The sequence below is a fragment of the Chlamydotis macqueenii genome, chromosome 4 (genome assembly GCF_036417535.1).
Source record: "Chlamydotis macqueenii isolate bChlMac1 chromosome 4, bChlMac1.mat, whole genome shotgun sequence".
Classification (NCBI taxonomy): Eukaryota; Metazoa; Chordata; class Aves; order Otidiformes; family Otididae; genus Chlamydotis; species Chlamydotis macqueenii.
In genome coordinates, this window is record NC_141559.1 from 34171258 (window position 1) to 34194911 (window position 23654).

General features: G+C 45.6%; 1 protein-coding gene across 1 annotated transcript; it reads right to left on the bottom strand.

Annotated features, from left to right (window-relative positions):
- Positions 1-3409: 3409 nt before the first annotated feature.
- On the bottom strand, positions 3410-8214 carry LOC147600899 (trypsin inhibitor ClTI-1-like). The gene is made up of 4 exons (XM_086747638.1): positions 8166-8214; positions 7765-7802; positions 6970-7079; positions 3410-3485 (listed from the first exon to the last, which is right to left on the bottom strand). Exons 1-4 carry the CDS (start codon positions 8212-8214, stop codon positions 3410-3412), a joined length of 273 nt encoding a protein of 90 aa, XP_086603764.1.
- Positions 8215-23654: the final 15440 nt, after the last annotated feature.

Consider the following 23654-nt stretch of genomic DNA (forward strand, 5'->3'; position numbering starts at 1 on the left):
GGCAGAGATCCACCTGCAGCCCATGGAGGACCCCACGTCGGTGTAGGTGGAGGCCTGAAGGAGGCTGTGGCCCGTGGAGGGCCCGCTGGGGCAGCCGTTCTGGAGGGAGTGCACCCCGTGGAAGAGAGGACCCACGCCGGAGCAGTTTCACGAAGGACTGTGGCCCTCGGGTGGGACCCCACCCTGGAGCAGGGGAGGAATGTGAGGAGTTCTTCCCCCAACGCCAAAGCAGCGGCGTATAACAACGCGTGATGAACTGACCGCAACCCCCATTCCCTCTTCCCCCCTGTGCCGCTCGGGGGGCGGGGGAAGGTGGTAGAGATAATGTGAAGCCCGGGAAGAGGGAGGGGTGGGGGCAGGTTATCTTGTTCTCGGTCTCATTATCCTGCGGTGTTTTTAGCAATAAAAGTAGTTTTCCCCGAGTCGAGACTGTTTTGCCCGTAATGGTGACTTTAAGGATTTCTCCCTGTCCTTATCTGAAACCTGGAGCCTTTTTTCTTACATTACCTCTCCCTATTCTCTCGAAGGGTGCGGGGGTGAGAGAGATACTGCGTAGTCTGGCCCCTACTGAGGCTGAACTACGACACAGCTCCTAACACAACGTTTATGCAGGAACAAAATAATTCATATCTACCCTTCATTAGCAAAAGCCAATAAGACATCTTATGACCTTCATTTGACCTAGATGGATGGCTGCACATTCTCCTCCCAGTCAGATCAAGACTGTGCTGATCCTGGGGAGCTATAAAATACCATAAAATCCTAATCAAATAAAATATTATCCGCCCATCAGATAGAAAAGAGATCCTTTCATACCTTGTCTCACGATCTGTTTCACTAGCTGTCGTTCAGCTAGTATAATCCCTTGTGAGCCTCATGCAGATACAATAAGCTAATGAGAATGCTTGTCGTAAGGTTTACTGATGTCTGAAGGTTACAGTAACATCCTTCTGAGTTACTGATTTTAAATAGTTCATAAATGCCATGAGTAGATGCCAGTCAACACTTTGAGCAATCAAAGTGAGATATGGATTTTAATGTCTCTGATAAATCAAACATGGTGGTCACCAAGCATTGGTGACTTGTCCTGTACTAGTCAACTTTTAATTTCAAGGAGTCTGGGATTTTATCAATTCCTGTCAGAGCCAGGCATGGCATGACTCAATGCTCTACACCAGTCTCTCTGGCAAGGAGAAATACATCTCTTTGCTCCAGCTAGAAATGTATGTTTAAACAGTTTGAAGAACAGCAAGAAGTATAAAGCACCATTTAAAATGAAACAAGAGAGAGCAAAAGGAAAGTTGGGCAACATAGCTACAGCAACAAACTTTCAGACCTGTTCCATCCAAAAAACACTTTGCCCGGAGGGTGAATAACAGTAAGCCACCTGAAAATAAAAGTCTAATGAAAATAAATTTATAAAAATAAGGAGATTCTGGGCAACTCCTGCTTTCAATTATTCTGTTTATTTATTACAATAAGAAGAACAATATAAAAAGTTTAACAGAAACATAATCTCAAGAGAAAAGAAGTACTTGGTTTTGTGGAAAAGTTAATGCCGCCCACTCCAGGGAGCTCTGGGTACCAAGATGGAGAGGGCTGCTAGATGCAGTTCAGTGTGTCTGTGGCCTCAGCACCTGGGTACTTCACTGGGCTCTGAGCCTGCCCCATCACCTTGCCCTCCAAGTAACACACTCCGGAAACAGGAAGCATGGGAACACAGTCTGGCTTCAAAAACCTCATTTCTGAGTGACTTCCCTGAGCAGCAAAGGCTAGAGTTGCCAGCAGTGAAACCATTAGTTGGATGATGACTTTGGGAACAATTAGATTGTTGTTCAAATTTTGGGCAACTAGAGCACGTGGAAGTCATCAGTGTTGACCCACTGTAGCCACTGATGCAAGACCCACAGGCTGTCTTTCACTCTTTGCCACTTAATTTTGCTGCTTTAGCAATCTGCCATCTAGACAACTTCCTACCACACCTGTAGGTAAAATGGACCTCTAACAGCACCACCGCAGGCAATCGCATTAAATCGCATACTGAAATTCTGAGACATCAACTTTTTGATCTATAGAGGTTCATAAATGCCAAATCGCAGTACAACACTGGATTTTTGGGTTTTGGTTTTTTTTTAGTTTGGGAAAGGATACAATTATGTTTTACATTCAGCTCTGGAAGGATCCAGTTGACAGCACTGAGGGTCATTTATTTGTGAACATTTATACAGCTAACAGGACTGGAGTTGTTAAAGTTCCCTTGTAAGCACAATTAGTTATCAAAATAGAAATACAAACAGAAACAGCTTATTGTTTCCATCCACTTGCTAATTCATAGCATAGGACACAAGTGCTTTGGCATTTGGCACAATTTGAAGAAGTAAAAATTTCTAGTTCTGGATGTGGAAATGACAGCTGGGAGCACACAGGAACTTTCTCAAATGGATGTGCCACCAACAGAGAAATTGATTTTCCCTCCACAACTGATACCTTGTTGGGAGGCTCCGGTTAGCTTTCTTTTCTGTCCACATACTCCTGTCTCCACATGACAGCTTTAGCCTAAACTTCCAGCCCTCCTGTTGTGCCACACATGACATCCCACCGTCAATGATTAGCCTTTGCATGAAAGAGATGAAAGCAGGCATGTACTGGGAGACAAGGATAGCTTTGACCCTTTAAAGGAACCCTTTAAAGACGGAAGCATTTTTGTTTTTCAAAACCAAAGTCACTGACCTGTAAATGTTCATCAGGCATGAAGTGTGCTGTACATCTCTGCCTGTGCTGCCACTGCCCAGCAAAGCCTGACACAGGCATTGTCCGGGGCCGAGGCTAGAGCAGGCGCCACTTGGCTTGGATCAAAGGTAGAAGCCAAGGTTGCGTGCCCCCTGCCCGTGCCTCCAGCACTCCAAAACAGCCCTTACTTGGGGCAGGAGCAGAGGGTGCCCAGGTCACTGCCCTCGGCTGGCAGAACCTGCAGGCAGGGAGCCAGGGGCAGAGGCTTGGTACGTCAGGCTGCCATCACCAGGCTTTGTTAGCCGCCACAGGAAACCCCTCCGGTGGCTCCCCAGGATCTCAGATCCTCCCAGGAACAACAAGCAGCTGCTGCTGCCAGCACTGCCCACAGTGGAGGTGCTGGGGCCTCCCAGGTTTGCTGTGGGAGTGACACCGGGTACCCATTCATTTCCTTCTCCAAAAAACTGACCTACTGGTATACAGTCAGGACATCTCTTTCTTACCCTATGATCTATCTTGCATGAGAAAATAAATTGCGGTTCAAGTTATAAGTGTATTATGGCTATGTTTATAAACACTTTTTAATACAGGAACAGTATTTTGTTTAAACAGGCAAACTTATTTATTAAGACAGGCTACACAGAAAGTACATTCAAGGCATTGTTGCCATTTGGACTGCCTACATCTGTCTCATTTTCTTGACAGTTGGCTGGCATATTCCGTTCTTGAAAATCTGGACATCCTTCTTATTTTCACTGCAAGTAGAACAAAAATATTTTAGAAGAGAAGCACTAGACTTGGATTTAACAGAGGCATTTCATAAAGAGGACTCGCTCATGTCTTTCTATGTGTTCAGTTACATGCAGCGATGCATTTAATTGCACCACTTATGGCAAACACTACTGCAAAGTAACTGTGATGCAAAGATGTATGAATCATACACACAGAGCAAGTAACTTACCAGAGACAGCCTCACTTCAGGCTTTGTTACTTGTAAAAACCTGATAAAGCCATCTGCAAATCTGAGAAGTATCAAACCACATGGCAAATCCCGCCATGAGGACTGTGTCCATTACAAAGCACTTAGGCAAGTCAAATGTCACAGTCTCTGAAGTGGGAACCAGTTCTAATGCTTACAAAATTTCCCCCTTTCACTTGGGAATTCAGTGGGAACAGTATGCACCCTGATGCATCTCTGCATCCCAGGCTTCACCAAAATTTGAGGGTGTGGTTCTCTGAATGCTGGAATTTTCTTTAAGGAAATTTTAGCCAAGTCTCCCTTAGTTTGGGAACATCAGATTTTTTTCTTTAAGTCCCATACATGGTACTTTGGGGTGCTCCAGTTACAAATCTCAGTTTACCAAGCAAGTACAGATACAAAAAGAAAGTGATAGAATCCAAACTGCCCTAGATCTTCAGTTTGCTTCCCTATCTTAATAGAATCAAGCTGGTTTACTCCTCATGAAATTCAAGAGGCTTGCAATTACCCAAAAGCAGGGACAATCTGTACTAATAGTGGTATCAAGGATCTTTTAACCAGAAGGTAGTGGAGCAGATTAGAAATATGAAAGGAAAAATCAAGCTCAGGGGATGTGAAACAGATGTAAAGATGTAAGGAAAAGTTCTGGCAGAAGGACAGCCCTTACACTAAACCCTGCAGAGGCAGCTTAAGCTGCTGCATCTGTTTCCAAAGACGTGCCTGTAGTGCTGCCAGACTAGGTTTAAACTAAGATCAGCTGTTGTCACTGCTACTGGACACAAAGTGGGGAAGAGATGGGAATTGCATTCTAGCACCCATTTTAAAATGGGTTAGATCTAAGCTTTAAAAATAATAAAAAAAAGGTAGGGATGAAGATCAGCTTTGGTCTTACAGTTAACATGGTGCATTGCAGAACCAGGATGGGCAAGGTTGTGCTGCAGCTTTGCTCCAAGTGTTTTATCCTTGTTGTGTTCATGCCAAGTCAAACACTATAGAACAACAACTCCAGACTGAACTAGAAAGCTACTGAGTATGGCAGCTACTGAATTATTAAAGGAAAAAAAATCAGGATAGTATTTGATCACCTTGTGCTCCTTCAGATCAAAATGCATGTTTCTGAGCATGTAAGATACTAGCAAAAAAGATGGTTAAGACAAAAATCTACCTTGTGTGTGTAACTGGATTAAAGCCCACGTTTCACAGAAAACATGTACATTATGTCTCATACTAATAAGATGTAAGGCCCATCATGGATTACTTAAGGAATTGAGTGAAAATAAACAGATTTGCCTGGAGAACCCTTTGTGCTATGTGCAGTGCTGTATCAGGAATCTGCCATGCACCCATCTGGAATGGAGGGATCATGCCTAAAGATCAAAACGTCCTAGAAATGTAAGGTTGGATCTCAAAGCCCATCATTCTGCTCTGAGAAAGGATCAAATACACTGAGATGCTCTCCTGTCTATATTTCCACAACAATGATTTGCACTCTCTATGTGTGATACTTAGCACTTCTCTTTGACTTCTATTGTACTGATTTCAGTCCATTTCTCCAGATCCCTGGGAATTTTGATACTGTCCTGCACAGATCATTGTATCTCTTGCTATTTTGCAAATTTTTATTGTCTTGTTTTGGATATCCAATTCATTACAAAAATACTGAATTATGTACCACACCTAAAGGAAATACCACTTTATAGCTCTTTCCAGTTTGACTGTAAAACGCTGATCACTGCTTTTAAACCACAGCATTTCAAAGTGCTGTGACTTCATTCTTTAACAATTTCAGCTAAATAACTATTTGTCTTCTTATGTGAACATCAAGGGGAGCTATGTAAAATACTTTACTCATGACATGGAGCCACACTTTTGTTGCTTCCTACTCTGCTAAAAAAGTTCCTACTCTTGCCAAAAAAAACTAAATCTCACAGATTTGGTTGGATTATTTCTGACAAATCTGTATCGGCTTTGCTTAATCTGTTTTTTACCTCTGGCTGTCTACAAGTCAGTCTCTTAGTAACTCACTCCAACATCGTCCTAGGCAGCAAAGATGGGTAGGCTTCTAATAGGTAACATGCCAGCACCTCTTTTTGCCCCTTTTCACAGATTATACTGTGTGTGCAATCTGTGCAACACACAAAACCCACATTGATTCCCTGGGTTTTTTTTCCAGATTGTAGGCTTAGCAATTCTCTTTGCAATTTGTCATTTGCTTGGATAGTTTGTGATGTATTCTCGTGAAAATGCTACCAAACTCTGCAGATCTGCATACCTTTAAACGTACTTTGACACCTTCTTCAAAATATTATTTCTTTATGTGTTCTTTGATACCTTTGATACTTTCCTTATTCTGGCCTATGTTTCCTCTGTCTTGGCAATTTGAATTTTGTAAATTATCTAGTCTCAATTAATCTTTCCCTCAGCCCAAAGTCAGGAATATATTTCAGACTTCCCTTTCTTGAGATCTGTCTATTTGTAATTTTGTAAATGCCTGTCACTGCTGTTGTGCTACTTCCACTTCCTCCCTCTGCTGGAAACAGAAATCCTGTTATTTCATTTATATAAATTCCTTTCACCATCCAATTCAATTCATTAGCAGTTCCTCTCAGTTTGTACTGGGAGGATGCTCTATAGATGTTTCCAGTCCATCGTAATGGGGGGTAACAATGCTCATTAAGTACTGCTTTTGTATGTTTTCAATTTGTTTTAAAAAATGATTAAATTATTAAAGAATAAAATACGCTCTCTCAAATATTAGGAGATCCTTTTCTTGATTTTTAAACAATCTGAATGGCTAAGTAGTATTTTCTCCTAACATCTGGCATTCTTACTGTTCTCTGTGAAAGGAAATATAGGAGACTGGATCTTGAATGTAAACATTATGGAATAAAATCTGCATTTTGGGTGAGATCTTTCATGTTTTCTGATGGGGAGTGTGGAAGAGTCCAGCATTTTATTTAATGGCAACATGGTACTGCATGAACATGACAGGCAACACTCCTCTGAGATGCTTCTCCTTAAGAACTACAAAAGCAAATATTCAATACTCCCAGCTAACTGAAACCTACCTAAGCCGTTTACAGGTACCATGATAAAAGCTGTTGCAAGGGATTGACTGTTGAGAAGACACTGGTAAAACTGCAGTTTAACAGAGTGTGAACGATGCAAAGCCAATAACCTATCAGTTAATTGGGATGTGTGGGTGAATATTTTGCTTGCATATAGGGAAGGGAAAGTTAGGATGTCAGTTAAGTGACTACCTGTTTGAAAGGCAGAGCATACACTCGTTTGAGTAGGTCTCTCCATCGGTCCCACAAACTGGACGGTACTGCCTTGTACATCCAGACACATTATACTTGTGGCAGGCAGGCTGGGGAAGATAGGTACATAAGAAGTCTAAGATAATCTGTTTGAAACAGGCCTCTTGGGCCCTTTCAGATCAGCAGCTTCTGATCTGAGAACTTCTGAAGAATACTGGCACACTTATGCACAGAAAGGAGCGCTCAACAGGAGTTGGCACGGCGTTATCAAGTGCCACATTATCTTTCACGTTCTTATGGGAATTTATCACTTGCGGCTTGGCTTCTACTGCCTAGCATGGCTTCAGCTGTGGTGTCAGGACATAAGCGTGCTAGAAAACACAGCTCCTTCTGACATCTTAACGTCAGAGGGATGGACGGACGGCGAGTCCTTGCAAAGGGCAACCACAGATTGAGCTGGTAAGAGGTGGGAATCGCCAAGGCACGTGTGCTACTGCCCCCAGCAGGCGGGGGGTGGGAACAGCCCCGGGTCTCTCAGCTGTTGGGCATCTCCTGGGGCTGAGCAGGGGTCCCCGAGGGGCGGCCTGCCTCTGGAGGTTTCACCTGCCGTTACCCTCCTCCTCGGGAGGAGCCAGGCCACCCCTCCGGGACCCCTGCTCTGCCCCGCAGCTCTGGAGCCAGGGCCAGACGCTCCTGCCTGGCGCCAGGCCCGGGGCCCTGGGGAAGGGGCCGCCCTGCGCCCGGAGGCCGGGTGGGATCGTCCTTCTCGGGGCCGGCGGGGCGGGCTGCACTCACCGGGAAGCTGGCAACGGCGTCGGAGTAGGAGAGGAGCCCTGTAGAGAACAACTGGCGTTAACGGCGCACGGTCCCGCTTGGATTCCCCCCGCCCCACCCCCCCCGCTTCGCTCCCGGGACCAGCCGGTGTCCGTTACCGGTCCCGGCACCCCCCGACCAGCCGGTGTCCGGCACCGTCCTGTGCCGGTTCCCCACCCTGCCGCCGGATGGCTCATGCCCGTCACCGGCCTAGATTCCGCGCCCGCGCCCCCTAAGCCGGCCAGTGCCCGGTACCGCTTCAGATTTCCTCTTCCTTGCGGATGGGACCGGACGGAGCACGGTACCGACCCGCTTCCCCAGGACCGGCTCGGTCCCCCCGCCTCCCCCAGACCTCCACTGCCCCGGCGCCGTGCGCCCGATACCGGCGAGAACGGCGGGGAGCAGCACCAGGACCGGTGTCGGCACCGCCATGTTCGCCAACGGAGTAACGGCCACAGGCGGGCGCGAGGCGAGGAGAGCGCGGGGGCGCAACGGCCGCGGCGGAGCGCGAGGGGCGCAGCGGGCGGGAGCGCGGGGCGCTGGGGCTGGCGAGCGAGTCCGGGCCGGCCCCGAGCTGTAGGTCCCCGTGCGGTCGCTCATCGCCCCCCCCCCCCCACCCCCCCCCGCCGCCATTTCCACGGGGAACCCCCAGCATTTCCAGTGGCTGGCAACTGCTGATGCAGAAGCCTTCCCGGCACCACGCTCACAGGATGAAAAGCTTTAAACTCAGGGCCGTGTGGGGCAGCAGCCGAGTGAATGGTGGGTGCCCGGCTGAAATTTCAGCCTTCCCCGGGCCTCCCTCTTTGACTTCGTCTCGACAGAGTTGCCCTTTGATTGCAGAGTGTCTTGGGCAAGAGTAGGAGGATGGAAAACAGGCATGCAGTGCCGTGTGGCTCTTAAGGTCGTTGCCCCCGTCTCGTCATAAAGTGACATGAGGGGGCTTGTGCTGAGCTGTGCGTGCGTTCCTGCCATGAGGAAGAGAAAACCGATGCAGCCCCAGCAGTAAAGCCAACCTGCCTGCATTTGCAGTCGTGGGAATGCAGGCCAGCGGCGGCTGGAAAAGCTTGTCACAGTGTCCTGCCTGGGCGTCTGGGCAGCACGGCTCTCCAAAGAGTATCTCATCTGTTAGCCGCTGATGAGAGTGGTTGGCTTTGCAGAGCCCGGGGGCTAGCTTTACGCAGAGTCTGGCTCTGGAATTGTTTTTATGCAGTTTCCTAAAATCTAGGGTATGGGCTCCTTGTAAAACGTCCTACACTTGTGTATATGAGAGGAATTTAGACCTGTCAAGGATTTTGATACGTCCAATATGAGTACATACGCAGGCATCACACACATCCTTGTCTCTGTGTCAGCCTCCGGGTCCTTCCAAGCACAGCTTTTCTTCATCTTGAGTCACATTTGGGATGTGTATGCAGCAATGATCTATCCTGTCTCTTAAGTATCCGCACACTCCATGTTCTTTGAGTAAAAGCATATCCAGAGCCATCCTATTCTGTAAAGTCATTTTGGAAGTGGTCTGTAATTGTAGATTTAGATCTCTAAATCCTTTTCTTGTCACATTAGCCAATTTCTCCACCTGCCCTGTTAGTTGGTATAACCATTCTCGATTTCTATATATGGCCAAAGGGGTTAACAAGGATTCTAGGGCCCAACCAATTCTGACTCCAGTACTGGGTTCATTCCATTCATCATCACCTTCTTCCGATCTTTTTACTCGTTTTATCCTCAAATTTTCTAAGGGTCCTTTAAAAGGAGCCTTTTTCCAAAGCGGGCATAATGTTGGCATTCTTAAAGTAATTTGCTTTACCTTTCCATCCATAGGTAAATGAGTCGTCCAGGTTCCATCACTCATTGCCCAAACTAAGTGTCCTGGGCTTCGAATGGTAGCTCTCCTGCAACTAAAGAACGTTCCCCTTTTTGGTTTAAATGTTTCTGTCAATTGGAGGTCATTTCTAAGTCCTCTACACAGACAACCATATTTCAGGGCTGCGGCTAAAGGGGGAATCTCCTGAATTGCTACGTCTTTAGTACTACAATCGTATATTTTCTCACATTTCCACCAGGACACTTGACTTTCCTTTTCTCGTCACGTGGTCCCTTTGTCATTTACTAGTGGCCCGGTTGTAAAGATTGAGCCATCCCAAGTAAAACACCAAGAAGTTTTGGCCATATATTGGAATCGAGATAGTATGGACATTGTCCATATTGAGTCCCAACTAATTGTTTCTTTTGCATCACATTTCCATTCCTTAATCGATCGAGTTATATTTCTTGCCATCAAACTGTCATTAATAGGAGGAGGATTCATTAATTTCTCACAATCTGCCCCATGTTCCAAATTAGTCAGATTCATCGTTAGAATTCCCCATGGGATGGACTCACCGACTGCTCTAGGTATGGGTAAACATGCGGTAATTTGTGTTAGATTCTGTAAATTGGCAAATCCCTTGATCAATCCTACCATCAAATTTTCCTCTTGGGATTTCTTTGGAAGGTATATCACCTGTTCGTCACCTGTCCCTTTTATCCATTCAGTTTGTGACTCAGTTACAACTTTTGACCAAACTCCCACCAACATTACTCCCCAGATTAGAATCCATTTTCCCAGAGTTTCAGGATAATACTTATGATTAGACATGTCTCAGAGTTAGTTTCAAAGTTTTAGGATCCCTATTTACAACTTGCCAAGGTGTTGGAGCCCTCTTTACTCGGGTATAATGAATCCGTGCATCAGATTCGGCGATCTTAACTGCAGTGAAAGTAGTCAAAAGTACTTGAAAGGGTCCTTTCCAACGTTCCTGGAGAGGTTCAGAAGTCCACATCTTCACATAGACATAATCGCCTGGTTGGAAATCATGCACTGGATTCTCCAAAGACAGAGGTCTGTTCCAGAGAACCGCATTCCAAAGTGCGGTTAATCTTTTCCCTAAAGAAAGCAGATAAGTATAGACATCTTGTTTCCCTTTCAAATGCATATTCAAATTTGGCTCTGGAGATTCATAAGGTTTCCCATACAATAGCTCATAGGGACTAACTGATGTTCCACTTTTTGGTTGAACCCGAATTCGTAAAAGAGCCAATGGGAGCGCTTCGGGCCATTTCAAATTGGTTTCTTGACATATTTTACTAATTTGCCTTTTCATTGTTTGATTCATCCGCTCCACTTTTCCACTAGAGTGTGGTCTCCATGGTGTATGCAAATCCCAGGTAATTCCCAGAATTTTGCTAACACCTTGGACCACCTCTGCAAGAAAATGGGGACCTCTGTCAGAGGAGATTCCAATTGGTACTCCAAATCTCGGGATAATCTCTTGCAGCAACCATTTAATGACTTCTTTTGCCTGATTGGTGCGACAAGGAAAGGCTTCTGGCCATCCTGTAAAAGTATCAACCCCTACCAGAATGTACCGATACCCATTTTGTCGAGGCAATTCTGAAAAATCTATTTGCCAATAGTCTCCTGGCTCTGTTCCTGATTTTAATTTTCCCATTCGAACCTTTTTCTTTACTACTGGATTGTTTTGCAAGCATATCTCACATTTTGCAGTTGTCATCTTAGCCATCTCTAGCATCTTTAATGACAGTACTTGTCTCCTTAATAAAGGCACTAATGCCTCTGCTCCCCAGTGACATTCCTTATGTTTTGTCTGTATTATCTCCCTCATCAACAATGGCGGAATTATTACTTGGCCTGTTGCAGTAACCCACCGCCCTGCTAGATTTTTCTTAGCATTTAATAATTTTCCTAATTTCTCATCTTCTTCTGAATATTTAGGCCTTTCTTTTGGTAGTGTAACGGTTTTAGTAGGAATCACCGCCAACTGCCAGGCATTTCTTTTGGCTATATTTTTAGCTGTCCTGTCTGCTAGCCTGTTCCCTACAGCTTCTTTCGCACTTCCTGATTGATGTGCTTTACAGTGCATGATTGCTACTGCAGTCGGTTTTTGGACTGCTTGCAGCAGATGCAAGATTTCCTCTTTATATTTTAAATCTGATCCTTGCGAGGATAATAATCCTCTCTCTTTCCACAAAATTCCATGGACATGTACCACACCAAATGCGTACTTTGAATCAGTCCAGATGTTCACTCTCTTCCCTTTGCTTAATTCCAAGGCTTTGGTTAAAGCTACCAGTTCTGCTTTCTGAGCTGAGGTGGTGTTGGGTAAAGCATTTGCTTCTATAACAGATTTCTCAGTTGTTACCACATATCCTGCGTAGCGAGTTCCGTTTTCGACAAAACTGCTACCGTCAGTGTACAATTCCCAGTCCGGATCGTCCAAAGGTACATCCTTCAGATCCTCCCTACTGGAATACACATATTCAATGGTAGCCAGGCAGTCGTGTTCCAGTTGTCCTTCTTCCTGTACTGAACTCAAAAAGACTGCAGGATTAATCAGGTTAGTGGTTTTCAATATTACATCATCCTGTTCCATCAAAACCACTTGATATTTTATCATTCTGCTCGGGGATAACCAATGACCCCCCTTTTGCTCCAACACTGATATCACCACGTGTGGTACATATACCACCATCGTTCTTCCCAAAGTCAATTTTCGAGCCTCCTGTATTAGCATCACAGTAGCTGCAACCGCTCTCAGACAAGCAGGCCAGCCTTTACTTACAAAGTCCAGTTGTTTGGAAAAATATCCCACTGGTCGTTTCCAACTTCCCACCTTCTGAGTCAGCACTCCCAAGGCGATATGTTGTCTTTCGTATACAAACAGCTGGAAGTCTTTGGTCAAATCCGGAAGTCCCAAGGCTGGTGCTGCCATCAAAGCTTGTTTTAAGTTTCGAAAGGCTCTTCGCTGGTCTGGACCCCATTCGAATGGTGGACCTTTAAGAGCTTCATATAATGGCTTAACCAGCAAACCATAGTTCATTATCCACAGCCGACACCACCCAGCCGTTCCCAAAAATGTTCTCAACTCGTGGGTATTCTTTGGCTCCGGAATACTGCAAATTGCTTCTTTGCGATCTGTCCCCAGTTGTCTTTGCCCTTGTGACATTTCAAAACCCAGATATATTACAGTTTGTTTTGCTATCTGAGCTTTAGTCCTGGAAACTTTGTATCCGCTTAGCCCCAGAAAGTTTAAAAGGTCAACAGTTACCTTTATGCACGCTGGTCTTTCTTCTGTCACTATCAGTATGTCGTCTACATACCGTAGAAGTAGATGAGCAGGTTTAGGGCCATCCTGTTTCCACATCTCCAGTTCTTTTGCCAATTGGCTTCCAAAAATTGTTGGACTGTTCTTGAATCCTTGTGGTAATCTGGTCCATGTCAATTGTGTTCTTCGTCCTGTGTGGGGATTCTCCCACTCGAAAGCAAACAACTTTCGACTTTCTTCTTCCAAAGGTATGCAAAAGAAAGCGTCTTTTAAATCAAGCACTGTAAACCATTGATAATTCTCTCCTAAAGCTGTTAGGAGTGTGTATGGGTTGGCTACCACAGGGTGTATATCTTTCACTATCTGATTTATTGCCCTCAAGTCCTGCACTAATCTGTATTCCCCAGATGGCTTTTTCACAGGTAAAATTGGGGTATTCTATTCAGATTCACATTCCTCCAAAATCCCATATTTCAAGAATTTATCAATTAATTTCTTTATCCCCAGTTTACCCTCAGTTTTAATTGGGTACTGCTTCAATCTTACTGGCTTCACATTCTCTTTTAAGTCCACTTTTACAGGTTGTGCTGCTTTAGACTTTCCAGGTACCTCTGTGTTCCAAACTACAGGCATTACAGCATCATCAACGTCTTTCGGAATTTCCTGAATTTGAACCTTTTCTTGAATCATTAATATTTCTCCTGCCTTTGACTCTGGTATCTTTAAAAAAATTTCTCCCCCTTCAAAAACTATTTGTGCATTTAATTCAGATAGCAAATCCCGACCCAGCAAGGGTATTGGGCATTCTGGCACATACAAAAATTCATGTGTAATTGCCAAACTTCAAACTAAGGGGTTGAAGGAATGGTCTATTTTCTTCTTTCCCTGTCGCTCCAACTATGGTTGCGGTTTTATTCCCTAGTTTCCCTTTACAAGTATTCAAAACAGAATACACAGCTCCAGTATCCACTAAGAATTCAACTTTACCATTTCCCAGCTTAATTACAACCAGAGGTTCAGCTGGGTTCCCCTCCGGTCCCCTTCAGTCATCTAAAACCATCATGTTCATAAGCCCTTGCTGATTTGCTTGCAGCTTTGGACATTCCCTTTTCCAGTGTCCCTTCTCTTTACAGTATGCACACTGATTTATTCCTAGAGGTGCATTAGATTCTCGTGTACCAGAGTTTCTAAAATTTCCTTTTCCCCGAACTCGTCCCCTCCCTGCTGCTGCGTTCCCTGTTAAAACAGCAATAAGCCTATTGTCTCTCACCCTTTTCCTCTGTTCTTCCTCTCTCTCCCTATTATTATAAACTTTCCACGCTGTTTCTAACATTTTAACCAAACTTCTCGAGTCCTCTCCCTCCAATTTTTGGAGCTTTCGTCTTATGTCAGGTTGTGACTGTGCCATAAAAATTAAAGCTAATTGTTGTTCTTCTGCCTCTGTTTCCAATTTTAAATCAGTATATTTTCTAGAGGCTTCTTTCAATCTTTCCATGAATGCAGAAGGCGACTCAGTTTTGTCTTGTTTTATTTCATATAATTTAGGCCAATTCAGGGCTTTTGGCATTGCATGTTTTACTCCATACAGTACCCATTTTTGGTAACGAGTTAGCCTTTCCCGATATACCGGGTCATTCGGATCCCACTGGGGGTCTGCCGAAGGAAAATTCTGTTCCAGTGTTCCTGAGAACGCTCCACCCACACCTGTCGCCTCTGCTTGTGCTTTTCCAACCTTTAAAACCATCTGCTTCTCCGTGCTATCCAACAAATTATCTAGTATCACTTGTAAATAATTCCAATCAGGATCCTGAGTTCTAACAATTGTTTCAACCACTCTCCCTACCTTTTCTGGGTGCTCTCTATAAACCCCTGCTGCCTGTTTCCATGCCATGAGATCTGTGATAGAAAATGGTGTTTTAACGTATACCGGTCCATTTACTCCCACTCCTTGCCTTAAGGGAGCCAGCATCTGGGTTTGCTGACAAGTTCGTCTAGACACCGGAGTATGAACTACTACCTCTGATATTTCATCAGTTTCCTCCCTTGTACTGTCCGGTTCTATTCGCCCTGACTCACTCCTTCCTTGTGAGGAGAGAGACTCCGCTCCCCCCCTTCCCGGTGGGGCTACATCTAAGTCTAATTCCATTTCATCCTCTTTTGGCACCGTACACCTAATGCACCTCTTCCCAATATCACAAGCTGAGCAACAACTCTTAGTTCTCTTAGTTTTCTGATTTTCTGAAGTTAATGCCATCACCAAATTATCTCGACTTATCAACTTACACTCATTCTGCCAATCTGTCCTTTGTCTCAAGTAAAAGAACAAATCCACATACGGCACCTCACTCCATTTACCCTCTCTTCTACAGAACAGCATTAACTGTAAAATAGTATTATAGCTCAAAGTCCCATTAACCGGCCACTTCTCCTGATCTTCTAGGACATATAAAGGCCACCAATGATTGCAATATTCAATCCTTTTACTCCTGCGTAAATCATCATGCAGCTCACTCCAATGTGCCAACAAACATCCTAACGGTGATGTTTTCGGTATCTTTTCATTAAGACTTCCCGTACTATTACTCTTAAACAACTTAAACAAGGACATTATAACAAGTAATAAGTATAACGAATATAGCGAATATAGCAAATATAGCGAGGATAGCAAAGATAGCAAGTATAGCAAGTACAGCGAGTATAGCAAGTATACACGTGTATATATACCAGAGTACCAGGTGTTTCCAAAAACCAAATGCCGTATTCCATATATCAGTTACCGTGTTCCGAGACCAAATATGTATCAAATGCCAGATACCAAATAATGCAAATGACAATTGTCCCCAGATACACAAATGTCCAACCCAGCAATAGCTTTCGCTTATGACTTACGGGCAGACGCCTAGGCTCCCAAACCAAACGGGTACCCTCTGAGCCCCAACCCTGCGAAGCTTTCGCTGCGTCTTATGGGCAGGCTATCCAAATTCCAAATAAAAGAAGTGCCTTACCCTAATCCCAGCGGTCTTGCTTCGAGCCCTTCGGTCCGGGGATCGGAGGTTCTCCCCGAGAATCCCTCAGTGCGCGCTGGAGGTCCCGCGATCCCTCGGATCCGTCGAGGTTCAGAAGCGGTGTCCCACCTGGGTCGCCAAAACTGTTACCGAAATCCGGAACAAAACTCCTTAACAGCAATGAGAAGTTCAGAAGCAGGCACTTCTTTATTGCAGCGCTGGGCGTACGGGGGATCGCTCCACCTAGCGTGCGCACCCATTTGATCAACAGCACGGGTTAAATACACATTAATTATACATATTCATTAAATTCCAAGAAATAACAGGCATAAACATAAATTTTCTGAGAAACCATTACATCATTTCCCCACCCACTGGCGCATGCCCAGTCTTTTGAGTCGAGGGTCTTTTGGTGGTCTCGGTGGTCGTCAAAACGCCCCCTCCTCAAATTCGCTGGTCAGACTCCTCCTTGAAATCTCCATATATGGTCTTGAGAACAGGTCGCGATGCTCCTTGGTTTTCCTGGCTCCAGAGTGATGGCTCAGGGCCCATTTCTGCAGGTGGGGTTTGGGGGTGTTTGGGACTTACCGTTGTATTAAAGATACGCTAGGCTAGCTTCTAACAAATGTCTATTATAAGATCTCTAGGGTCCCACTCCCTATGCGGCTACAGTTCTACAATTAATAAAAATTATCTCATTAATCTCCCTTATTTCTATTGTCTCGATTCCCAGATCGAGATGGAAAGGGTAGGGGATTTCTAGCAGCAAATTGGTGTCAGTGGCAGTTTCCTTCTTTTAAAGTTATAATTTGTAATTACTGTAGATTCTTAACACTTCTATATTCTATGATTCATTTTTACTCCTAATATCTGCAACAAGATCAGCCTGGCTGCTTTTTCCTCAGTTGCACGACTGCCAGCTCATGGTGCTGCCCTCCTCCCACTCCTGCAGGTTCCAGCTGACAAGCCCCTCCAAGATGAACATCTGCACTGAGGTGACCTTTGCAGTGCAGCAAGGCAGCTCAGTGTCCTACCTGAGCCTGGAGTAGGCAGAGGCCGCCTTCACCAGCAGCACAGCGCGGCCGGAGAGCTGCGCTGCTGTCGAGGTGCAGCTTTTCAGACCGAGGGCGACGCCACCCAGCAGGACAATTTGCACGTCCCAGGTCTGCAGCTCTGCGCCCACGTGCTGGTGGCCCCAGGCTTCTCCAGCCATGCCCGTGACCCTGAGGACCTGCTTTCCTCTCAGACGGACGGGGCCCGGGCGACAGTTTCGCACACTGGGCCAGGCTGATCGCAGAGACTGCCTGGGGAGTCTGCGCTGCAGATGTGGACAAACGAGGCGTGGAGATGACGCTGCTCGAGAGGAGCTGAGCGTGACGGGAGTTTGGGGAGTCTGCCCTGGTCCAGCTGAAGATGCCATTGCAGCTGAGAGTGCTGTTAGCACGTATAAGGGGATGGGACCAGCCATCCCACTGGAAAGAACTGATGGGCCCTGTGGGCCCCTTATTTGATACATTGTAAATAACAATATAATTTTTATTGTAATGAAAATAAATGAATTTGTGTTAACCAACTCTCTGTGAGTGTGCCTGGAAAGCCCTTGAAAGTTCTAGCCAAGCCCACGCAGTGGCTGCTGGGGTCTCCAGGTAACGAGCATGCCTAGGAGACCACCTTAACCAATGGGGGCTGACCTGACCGTATCGGACCACAAGCCCTGGTTTCACTTGGGTTGTAACTGTCATCTGCTGGGAGATCCCTTTGAGGCAGCGTTCCTTGGAGCAGCGGCTCTCAATTGGAGACTCTCGCCTTGGATCAGGATGCCATCCAAGGAAACCCTCCAGAATTCAGTGTCCTTACCTCACAGAGGAGTGGTTGCACGTTTTAAGTCATCGTTCTAAGCTTACATTTGGTTAGTTTCCAAATCTAGACGCGTAAGTCTGTAGGGCCAGATGGGATCTACCCAATGATACTGAGGGGGCTGGCAGAAGTGTTCACCAAGCCACTTTCCATCACTTATCAGCAATCTTGGCTGAGGTCTTAAAGGGCTTTTCCAACCTAAATGATTCTATAATTCTATGATTCTTATTAGATAAACTTAATGTTTGATGTGAGTTTCCATTCACAGTTATTTCACTACTGCTTTGTGCATTCTAGTTATACTTATGTCTCCTAATATATTGTGGGGCAATCATATCCATCAATTTACAGAACACCACCTATTCCGTTTAAAAAAAAAAAAAAAATCCCCAGAAAGTCTTGGAATCTCATGTTTTTGCAAAGCTGGTGTTTTAGAAATTTGCAGTGAGAAACAAGCTACTTGGAGTTTCCCAATGCTTTCCAGAAGGTAAGAGTATGCCTGCAGATAGCTATTGCAGAGCAGCCCCAAAGCTTCCCGAGAGACTCACTCTTCACTTTGACAGATGCTCTTCAAACAGAGTGAGGAGAGAGGGTTCACTCCAGGTGTCCATTTACAGACATCTGCGGCTTGCTGGGTGTCCAGAGGGTACTGGCAGGTAAGAAAAAGAGTTTCCAGGAAACTCAGGCCCTTCTGGGCCAGCAGTTTGAGGCTGCTGCAATATGCCATAGAACCTACAGAGACACAGGACTATTCCTAGACAAGTTCAACATCTCAGTCCCAGCCCTATTCTCTGCTCCAGAGAGCCTCACAGTCGCATTTTTCATCCCCTTGGCCTCTGTCACTGGGAAAAATTGAAACAGAGTAGCTGAAGTAGGAACAGGTTTAGATCAACTCTAAATGCTTTTGCATCTAATGTGAGAAAGAGTAATTAAGAGCTGCTTAAAAGGTAAAATAAAACAAGTGTACCAGAATCTTATATAGTTTCTCACCAGTTGACAAAAAAAGCACTTAAAACGTTAATTTTTCTGCAGTATAAAAGGTGAGATTGATTCACAGAAGAAGGTCACTTTTTTCTCCTGAGGTCGTCTAGCTAAGAATGCTCTGTCCAGAAACCTGTGCTGCTTCTATGAATAGGGATTGAAGCTATTGCTGCGTGACCAGCTAGACGGCCACAAAGCTAAGATGTAACTCAGTGCAATCTTATGCATGACAATGAATGCCACGGGTTCATCTATGAGATATCTGCCCACTGAATAATTTAATTTTTTTTTAACAAAACGATGTATTGCAGATTCTCTTCGAGCAAACATACTTGGATTCAATGATTAGGAAAAAAGCAAGTTAACTTTGCCAATTAGGTGAGGTTGACTGTGTACCAAAGACACTAATAGTACAGATGGAAAGAAACAGCTTGTTCTGGTTTTATTTAGTGAGGGGGGGCTAAGGTGGCAGCTTCTGGAACAAGCTGCTCTAGAAGTGGTTCCCCTTTGTTCAGTGGACTCGGCCGAGCCTAGGGCAGACCCGCTGCTGGCCAAGGCTGAACCAACTGGTAGCAGAATGTTCTGTGATAATGCCTCTGTGCTAACGTATTTAAGAAGGGGAAACCAGAAAAAAAAATAGGAGAGAAGATGTGAAGATGCTGAGCAGGGGCAGAGACGGGGAAGCGCGAGCCTTGTGGGCCTTGCAGGCCTCAGCCTCTGGTCTCCCGCCGGGCGGCTGTGTGGGCCCGACTCAGCCCGGCCCGGCTGCAAGAAGTGGAGAGGAGATGAGACGTGAAGAGATGCTGAGAGGCGTCTGCCTGCCTGCGGTGAAGAGTTTTTGTGGTGAGAGGAACGGCTGCAGCCGGCAAGGTCAGTGAAGACGGAGGGGCAGGAGTAATGCGGCTCCTGACCAGAATTCCCCTGCAGCCTGTGGATCAGCCCACGTTTGTGCAGCCCATGGTGAGGCAGTCTGTTCCCCTGCAGCCTGTGGTGATGACCGTGGTGGAGCAGGTTGTCCCCCTGCAGCCCATGGAGGTCCACAGAGGGGCAGAGATCCACCTGCAGCCCATGGAGGACCCCACGTCGGTGTAGGTGGAGGCCTGAAGGAGGCTGTGGCCCGTGGGGGGCCCGCTGGGCAGCCGTTCTGGAGGGAGTGCACCCCGTGGAAGAGAGGACCCACGCCGGAGCAGTTTCACGAAGGACTGTGGCCCTCGGGTGGGACCCCACCCTGGAGCAGGGGAGGAATGTGAGGAGTTCTTCCCCCAACGCCAAAGCAGCGGCGTATAACAACGCGTGATGAACTGACCGCAACCCCCATTCCCTCTTCCCCCCTGTGCCGCTCGGGGGGCGGGGGAAGGTGGTAGAGATAATGTGAAGCCCGGGAAGAGGGAGGGGTGGGGGCAGGTTATCTTGTTCTCGGTCTCATTATCCTGCTGTGTTTTTAGCAATAAAAGTAGTTTTCCCCGAGTCGAGACTGTTTTGCCCGTAATGGTGACTTTAAGGATTTCTCCCTGTCCTTATCTGAAACCTGGAGCCTTTTTTCTTACATTACCTCTCCCTATTCTCTCGAAGGGTGCGGGGGTGAGAGAGATACTGCGTAGTCTGGCCCCTACTGAGGCTGAACTACGACACAGCTCCTAACACAACGTTTATGCATACAAACGATTATTAATAAGAAGTCTTTCTTACATCCGCACTGAGATCACAAAATAAAAAGTGCTTTAAAAGAAAGCAAATGCTGCCGCCTAGGGAGCAAGATGAAATCCACAAATTTAAGGCCTTCATGCTGACTTGTCTCCCACAGGATTCAGACCATAGCTCCCTGTTAGACCTCTCCTTTCTGCAGCTTTAGATAGGTGCTCTCCCATAGACAAGGGTTTTCAACAGCCAGCAATATTTTTTAAGCCTTAAATGTATCAATGGAATCGTGGTGGGTTTGATACATTTCTGTCACACCCAGGAGTACTTCAGGATCCTCAGTCCTGAAAGACTCTGCTAGCAATTCAGGGAGGGTTGTTACCGCCTCTGGTTGAGAAAACCTGCAAATCCTCAAAAGAGTGACTGAAGCAAAGGGGCTGAGCACATCCAAATTGCCCACAACTAAGCTGGGAGCTGGAGTCCAGCTGTCCCAGAAAACACACCTGCAGTGTCTGCTGGGCAACAGTGTGTGGAGACCAGGAAACATTTTTTTTTACCTACATTTCCTGGACAATTTTATTTTAAAAAATATTTCCACAGGAGGAAGAGTTGGGAATTTAATCCATTAAAAAAGCTCTTCTTGTAGCTCAACCAGGAACAAAATAATTCATATCTACCCTTCATTAGCAAAAGCCAATAAGACATCTTATGACCTTCATTTGACCTAGATGGATGGCTGCACATTCTCCTCCCAGTCAGATCAAGACTGTGCTGATCCTGGGGAGCTATAAAATACCATAAAATCCTAATCAAATAAAATATTATCCGCCCATCAGATAGAAAAGAGATCCTTTCATACCTTGTCTCACGATCTGTTTCACTAGCTGTCGTTCAGCTAGTATAATCCCTTGTGAGCCTCATGCAGATACAATAAGCTAATGAGAATGCTTGTCGTAAGGTTTACTGATGTCTGAAGGTTACAGTAACATCCTTCTGAGTTACTGATTTTAAATAGTTCATAAATGCCATGAGTAGATGCCAGTCAACACTTTGAGCAATCAAAGTGAGATATGGATTTTAATGTCTCTGATAAATCAAACATGGTGGTCACCAAGCATTGGTGACTTGTCCTGTACTAGTCAACTTTTAAGTTCAAGGAGTCTGGGATTTTATCAATTCCTGTCAGAGCCAGGCATGGCATGACTCAATGCTATACACCAGTCTCTCTGGCAAGGAGAAATACATCTCTTTGCTCCAGCTAGAAATGTATGTTTAAACAGTTTGAAGAACAGCAAGAAGTATAAAGCACCATTTAAAATGAAACAAGAGAGAGCAAAAGGAAAGTTGGGCAACATAGCTACAGCAACAAACTTTCAGACCTGTTCCATCCAAAAAACACTTTGCCCGGAGGGTGAATAACAGTAAGCCACCTGAAAATAAAAGTCTAATGAAAATAAATTTATAAAAATAAGGAGATTCTGGGCAACTCCTGCTTTCAATTATTCTGTTTATTTATTACAATAAGAAGAACAATATAAAAAGTTTAACAGAAACATAATCTCAAGAGAAAAGAAGTACTTGGTTTTGTGGAAAAGTTAATGCCGCCCACTCCAGGGAGCTCTGGGTACCAAGATGGAGAGGGCTGCTAGATGCAGTTCAGTGTGTCTGTGGCCTCAGCACCTGGGTACTTCACTGGGCTCTGAGCCTGCCCCATCACCTTGCCCTCCAAGTAACACACTCCGGAAACAGGAAGCATGGGAACACAGTCTGGCTTCAAAAACCTCATTTCTGAGTGACTTCCCTGAGCAGCAAAGGCTAGAGTTGCCAGCAGTGAAACCATTAGTTGGATGATGACTTTGGGAACAATTAGATTGTTGTTCAAATTTTGGGCAACTAGAGCACGTGGAAGTCATCAGTGTTGACCCACTGTAGCCACTGATGCAAGACCCACAGGCTGTCTTTCACTCTTTGCCACTTAATTTTGCTGCTTTAGCAATCTGCCATCCAGACAACTTCCTACCACACCTGTAGGTAAAATGGACCTCTAACAGCACCACCGCAGGCAATCGCATTAAATCGCATACTGAAATTCTGAGACATCAACTTTTTGATCTATAGAGGTTCATAAATGCCAAATTGCAGTACAACACTGGGTTTTTGGGTTTTGGTTTTTTTTTAGTTTGGGAAAGGATACAATTATGTTTTACATTCAGCTCTGGAAGGATCCAGTTGACAGCACTGAGGGTCATTTATTTGTGAACATTTATACAGCTAACAGGACTGGAGTTGTTAAAGTTCCCTTGTAAGCACAATTAGTTATCAAAATAGAAATACAAACAGAAACAGCTTATTGTTTCCATCCACTTGCTAATTCATAGCATAGGACACAAGTGCTTTGGCATTTTGCGCAATTTGAAGAAGTGAAAATTTCTAGTTCTGGATGTGGAAATGACAGCTGGGAGCACACAGGAACTTTCTCAAATGGATGTGCCACCAATAGAGAAATTGATTTTCCCTCCACAACCGATACCTTGTTGGGAGGCTCTGGTTATCTTTCTTTTCTGTCCACATACTCCTGTCTCCACATGACAGCTTTAGCCTAAACTTCCAGCCCTCCTGTTGTGCCACACATGACATCCCACCGTCAATGATTAGCCTTTGCATGAAAGAGATGAAAGCAGGCATGTACTGGGAGACAAGGATAGCTTTGACCCTTTAAAGGAACCCTTTAAAGACGGAAGCATTTTTGTTTTTCAAAACCAAAGTCACTGACCTGTAAATGTTCATCAGGCATGAAGTGTGCTGTACATCTCTGCCTGTGCTGCCACTGCCCAGCAAAGCCTGACACAGGCATTGTCCGGGGCCGAGGCTAGAGCAGGCGCCACTTGGCTTGGATCAAAGGTAGAAGCCAAGGTTGCGTGCCCCCTGCCCGTGCCTCCAGCACTCCAAAACAGCCCTTACTTGGGGCAGGAGCAGAGGGTGCCCAGGTCACTGCCCTCGGCTGGCAGAACCTGCAGGCAGGGAGCCAGGGGCAGAGGCTTGGTACGTCAGGCTGCCATCACCAGGCTTTGTTAGCCGCCACAGGAAACCCCTCCGGTGGCTCCCCAGGATCTCAGATCCTCCCAGGAACAACAAGCAGCTGCTGCTGCCAGCACTGCCCACAGTGGAGGTGCTGGGGCCTCCCAGGTTTGCTGTGGGAGTGACACCGGGTACCCATTCATTTCCTTCTCCAAAAAACTGACCTACTGGTATACAGTCAGGACATCTCTTTCTTACCCTATGATCT

Bases quoted from the DNA above. Each gene is read 5' to 3' on its own strand.
- LOC147600899 (XM_086747638.1), bottom strand. From the start codon at position 8,214: ATGGCGGTGCCGACACCGGTCCTGGTGCTGCTCCCCGCCGTTCTCGCC. The intron at 7,803-8,165 runs GTATCGGGCGCA...TGTTCTCTACAG, and splicing joins GCTCCCCGCCGTTCTCGCCG to GGCTCCTCTCCTACTCCGAC. The intron at 3,486-6,969 runs GTAGTCACTTAA...TTCTACTTGCAG, and splicing joins ATGCTCTGCCTTTCAAACAG to TGAAAATAAGAAGGATGTCC.